Source organism: Dreissena polymorpha, chromosome 6, assembly GCF_020536995.1.
Source record: "Dreissena polymorpha isolate Duluth1 chromosome 6, UMN_Dpol_1.0, whole genome shotgun sequence".
Lineage (NCBI taxonomy): Eukaryota > Metazoa > Mollusca > Bivalvia > Myida > Dreissenidae > Dreissena > Dreissena polymorpha.
In genome coordinates this window covers 30,974,480-30,980,661 of record NC_068360.1, presented here as the reverse complement: position 1 = coordinate 30,980,661, position 6,182 = coordinate 30,974,480, and the positions used below count along the sequence as shown (strand labels likewise).

Below are 6,182 nucleotides of genomic sequence, written 5' to 3'. Positions count from 1 at the left end.
CATTTACTGTCAGCATGAAAAACCAGATAAAGTGACATCTGGTGCTATTAAATAGCTAACAACTCTCGCCCTAGAAAACTAGACTTGGTTCAATAATGATATTTAATTAGCAAACTTCAGCATATCGACGGTCAGATTAATTACGTTTAAAAATGTTAATTTTTACAATAGTGTTTGTACTTTGATATAAATTCATCAATTTATTATCATCATTCTAGACAACACATGGTAATTTTCACTTAAGTGATGTATTTTCTTTGTTATTCATAGAATCCTCTATTGCTCGCATATGTTCGTCGCAACCATCAGGTCTATGGACAAGAGTACGGATTATCGATATGATATTATGTATATAAAATGACACTAGCAATCAGTTACAATACTACACATATAACTGAGCATGCTTAAATTTTACCACAGCTTAGGTTATTATTTAGCGACCGATATCAGTCAGAGCTTATTTTTTAAGGTTAGTTTAGTATGCAATTTTTAAGATTCGCGTTACCGTTAAATAGAGTTACCATTTAAGCGGTCGTCATGAAGCATTACAGAATTTGCTAATTTAAAACTCAATATTGGCTTGACACAATTTCGATTGGCATGAAGACATTTTGAACACGAATTAATGATATTGAAATGTATACAATATCAAGCTATACACAAAAGCAACATGACTCGCAATATAACATTACTTAAAGCATAAGACCAAGTTTCAACGTTGTACCGTTCTTATCGTAGAAGTTCGTGATGATTCCTTTTATATTTATTAACCATCATGACTTTTCTGTTTCTTAAATGGGACAACATTTGCAAAATACGCCGTTCCATTTTAATAGATAACACCGGCCCTCTATATAATTTGCTTTTTTTGTTTTATACGTGGCACTTCTGAAGAGAAACGCTTGCTTCAGGTAAGTTTCTTTGTATCTATTTATACAGCGCATTGATTTGATTGATCGTATACTTCTAACAACAGTTATCACTTTAGTAATTTTATTAGCATATTCGATACGACAATCAATAACGTATTTTTTTAATGTGATAGAGTCATAACACTATCGTCCAATTTCTATCTTCTACCATTACGTAAAAAGTGTATAATGCATATATAATGTAGGCTATGAGGTTGTATAAGCTTTACTGCTGGATAAATGTTGTTGTTGTTGTTTTGTTGTTGAATCAGCCGCGTTTCTTTTCACTAATATATTTAGTTTGTAGACGAAATCACAAGTTTAATTTGCTTAAGTTAGTCCTGTTGTTTTAAATGCGCGTACAGTACATCGGTTTTTCAAAGAAAAACGTGCACAGACAATGCCTGTTTATGTAGGATAATATAACGCCTTAATTTGATGGAATGTGACACGCTTCTTAAAATCGGTTTGGTTATTGTTCGCTCACAAAATGGATTATTGTTAACGTTTTGTTCATTTTAGGGCGAGATGTTCTTCGACTTCTTCAGTTTTCTAATCGCTGGCATCATCATTTGCACAGGTAAGTACCTCGTGTATGTATATATTTTGTTTGTATATATCGTGTATGTATATATTTTGTATGTAGATATTGTGTTTGTATATATATATTTTTAATTATAATTTGTTTTATAATTTTAACGTGTATGTAATGAAAAAACATGTTATTATGATTTCCAAAGTTAACGTCTTAACAAAGAAGATGTTATTATTTCAATATTTAAAGAACACATTGCTATTGTTTTGTTTGATTTCGTTTTAGTCCAATGTTTGACATGCCTTGATTGTACGGATATCCAGAGTCCTCGACAATGCATTTATGTGATGGATTGTCAGCATGGCGAGGTAAATCTGTTGTTATATGTTTGCATGTGTACTTATTATCTAACCAGTTTCAGTTGTAATTTATTCCATAATTGCATTACAATACTTTTCATCGGACTTGAACTCTTTAACTAAACTGGATTGTGTACAAACGCATTCAAATATTTCCCGTAGGTCTGCAATGTTCACCGGACAACAAATCAATACGGAGATGCTGTATTTAACGTTGGCTGTGTACATCCATCGGTAATATATTAATTCGTTTACTTGATTTTATAATGGTTACTATTGTTTAAGTTCGACGGGATAAATGTTGGCATTTAAATTATGGCTTCACTTTGTATTAAACACTGATTCCCTAATTAGGTGTGTTCCAACCGTTCCCAAGCCCACCAAGCGTGTGACGAGTGTTGTAGTACAAACCTGTGTAACGCAGCAGGATGTGGCATGTCAGGTAGAATACGTATTTCCATGCATCTTCTATGTAGTTATATCATATCGTATATCAAATTTCATAAGCGCTATATTAAAGTCCGTTTTTAGTGTATTTGCTTGCAAGTTGAAAAACGATATTTCCATTGAACATAATAACGATGGCAGCCATCTTGTATCCGTCATTGTGGAGCTTCTTTTCATGTCGCGTTTTTGTTTACCTATTTTTGATTTCTTCAAATGTCGCAATGTTCTATTCTAAAAGGATATCCAACGAAACGAGGTCCAGTTTGCTACACCTGTCCTGCTCAAATCATTGACGGAACATGTCACAAAATCGACGTCTGCGGAATAAACGAGGTAAGTGCTTTAAAATATGAGTGAATATACCGATACCGTCTTGTAATTTGAAAATGAATCAAAGATATAACGACCATAGTTTGTATTATCTTTTAAATGAGTACACAAAACATAAATGCTACTTTTTAAATTACCGGTATAAACTATGTTATATTTGAGCAGTTGCATTTTTAAGGTAATATCCGAAGAACAAAACCGCAACGACATGTTGAACAGAAACATGAATAGTTATTTTTTTGGAACCCGGTCTATTGTCATATATAAAATGCGGCTGATCGTCAACAGCTAGATGTTATAAATAAATAATTACATTATAAAAAAAACTAGTAAAAGGTAACTTACTTAATTATCCTTCGCCCATCGGTAGAAATCCAGCGCTTTCAACGGTTGTTTTGAAAATATCGCCCCTTGGTGAAAAAGAGACCATAAGACATTAAAATCAGATAGCACATCGTATCTATTTGCATTAATGGGGCGATATAAGCAAGACATATGTAGTAAATTCCGCCAAAAAGGCAATAATTTACTACTAAAATCTGTAATTACTCAACTCAGTATTTGATGGATAAGACTCTACTGGTCGCTTGCAGTAATATATATTTTACATATATTTAGGAATTTAGTAAACTTTTGTTTGCGTGCATGTGAATACACACGCAATGGTCAAACTGGCGATTCTTAGATTGGCGCGATCCCTTGATGGAATATTTGCATTCATAATTCATAATTCGTTTGTAACTGCATTAACATAGATATATATTTAAATTCAATAATATATTTTGACTATATTTTCGATTTTTTAAAACCATAATTGTATATTATTTTAGTAGCAAGCATGCATTGTATTTCACGTTTAAGAAAATTAACTCACAAAACACCATTATGTACTCTTAAACCTAAAATCGAAAATTATAAATGAACAATTGTAATTTAACCTTGCCTTTCATTTTCGTCAATATGCTGCTACAATTGAATTTAACTGATGAAAATTTGCACATTATTGTAGTTTTCAAGCCTTAATAGTATAGTATCCTAAGTATAAGGATATTGTTCTCCAACCCTCCATTATCTTTCGCAACATTACAATATGCAATATCGGGTGATGGCCTATATATATCAGCATTGCCTATATATTCAATGCAGCTTATACTAAAAAATTTAAAACTTAAAAAGCTTTGAGCAAGCCCTAAATGTTGTTATTTTGAGCCCTTTGGTACAGCGTTTTTTCTAACTAGCATCATGTTATGGAGGGTTGGGAAACAATATCCTGATATTTTAATATTTGTGAAAACCCCCTATAGTACAAGCATTTCATTTTAATCCATTTGATTTGAACTATTCATGTATTTATTCAGAAACTTTACTCACGAATTATCAATAACGATAAAAAGTATATCAACAAAATAATAAGAAAGTGTGCATATCAAACATATACTTTGCATAAAATAAGACACACACATATGAATACGACGTCGTTAAGGCTTTCATACGATTATAGGCGCATTCTATTTTACATAAATTGCTATGCGCCCTTTATATGATCAAACGTCCTTACGATAAGCTTTTATCTAAAGTGTTTTTATCAAGCAATCAATTAGTTGATGCAAAGACATGCGGTGTACAAAAAATAAACGCAAACTCGAAACAATGTTTAGCGGTCGTGGTAACGTTTTGCGAGTTTATAAACCATTCAGCGTGTCTTCAAAATACGTTTTACAATGTCAACATCCTCTTAAAAAAAGTCTTCTCAATAATTCAATTAGCAAACTTTGACCTCACGTATAAAGAGGTTCAACTATTTTATAGAAAGACTAATCATCAATGTATGTAAATTCTTTTAAAGTGGGTATGCACGATTTTGATATGTGTAAAATTGTAATATATTGATAAAAATATGTTACAATAACACAAAATAGGCAATAAAAATTATACATTGAAGACGATGTTCATAAAATGCAGCAAAGACAAATTAGCGCCCCGCGCCGATTGTGATGAAGATAGTTAGTACATATTTTCCTACAATAACCGAAGAATTCGTCTTTTTATTAGGATCGGAGATAGTGTTAGTGTGTCGTATGAATAGATATCGTTGCAGGAAATTTAAAATGATCCGTAAACTAAATTTAGATTCACATCATACATGCATGATATACATATTGGCGAATTCGACAGTACAGACATTTTCGTTTTCCAAATTTAATATCTGGCTTATTTCGCATTTTTCGACACATGTTCTTCTTAACTTTTATTTTAATTTATATTGAAATATATGTATAATAAGATTTGAACACATTATATAAAAATAAATAAATAAATATTTGACAAAATCGTGCATACCCACTTTAAAGCGAACGTTGCACTGCGTACGATTTTATATAAATAGCTATACATTATTGTTCTTTAACATGCAAAAGTGTATTTTTATACCCCAGTTTTAATTTTATGTAAGTGAGAAGTTGAGAAAATAATAAAATAATAAAGCAAAACCACCACAAGATTAACTTGCCGCCTTAAAAAAGTCAATGTGGAGCAATTGGGTTATATGAGTATTACAAATAATGACACATTTCAAATTTAGACAAGTACTAGCTTTCACGTTTTTAACCGTTTGTTGAAATCCCCAATCCGTCTTAAATATAGCTAATATATATGTACTTTATTAAAGGAGTGCATGATCAACGAACAAAGCAAGTTTGGTGATACTGTGTATACGTCACAATGCGTCGGCTCAACGGTAAGTTATTCAATATATTATAACTATTATATATTTTAATATATAACTTAATTACTCATACCCGCGGCGTTTGCGTGTGTGCACATGTGTGTGTGTCTGTTTACGTGCGACGTTCATAAATACATTTAAAATAGTTCAATACTACTATATGTGTTAATGTCTTATGTACCAGTGCTTATCTCAATTGTCTTCTATGTGTCCATTAACATTTCTTGTAAGATTCAGTCCCTTGCCCTTTGCGCGTCCAGCAATGTACTATGAGGTCATACTTGTTTTGTCCAGTGACAATGAGAGGTATCAAATAAACAATATTTGTATTGCTCAAGGCAAAAAACAAAAATGAAATTCGTTGAAAATTGCTGACCATGCTTTCCTTTTTCTCCCAGGCTGTCGTATGACATGCTGCATTAAATCTACTATATGTGTGTTTTTTCATCTACCAACCTGGTGATTTTTAGAATATATTTATTTGCCTTAATGCTTTTGTCTGCAATGAAAATGAATTTAATTATTTAAAATAATAATTGTATTTATGGGTGTAATGTTGTGGCGTGTTTTGTTTTTAGCTTTATGTATTTTGTTACATATCTTTTTTAATATATTATACAAGAAATTCCGACAAACTTTTTGACTCATAAAACATCGAACATTGAGCGGCGTTTGATTTATTTTAACACCTACCCCACTGCATTCACGAAAGGATTTTATTTGTAATGCATTGTGAATACCAACTATGCCAATAGCTTTTCTTGATCAAATAAGAATATAATTTCAGTTAAACATACATTATACAGCGCGCTTTTTATAACAGTTCAACGCTTGAATAATTTTGGAATAGTTTGAGAATGTAAACAACTTATCAT

At 31.6% G+C, this 6,182-nt stretch overlaps 1 protein-coding gene across 1 annotated transcript in view; it reads left to right on the top strand.

The window, feature by feature from the left end:
- The first annotated feature begins 802 nt into the window (after positions 1-802).
- LOC127835556 (uncharacterized) overlaps positions 803-6,182 on the top strand; it is a 58,969-nt gene continuing 53,589 nt past the window's right edge. The window contains exons 1-7 of the mRNA XM_052361991.1: positions 803-911; positions 1,434-1,491; positions 1,732-1,814; positions 1,968-2,039; positions 2,160-2,247; positions 2,491-2,585; positions 5,251-5,319. Of these exons, the coding sequence (XP_052217951.1) occupies positions 1,440-1,491; positions 1,732-1,814; positions 1,968-2,039; positions 2,160-2,247; positions 2,491-2,585; positions 5,251-5,319 (459 nt within the window). The 5' untranslated portion in view covers positions 803-911; positions 1,434-1,439. The remainder of the gene's footprint in view (positions 912-1,433; positions 1,492-1,731; positions 1,815-1,967; positions 2,040-2,159; positions 2,248-2,490; positions 2,586-5,250; positions 5,320-6,182) is intronic.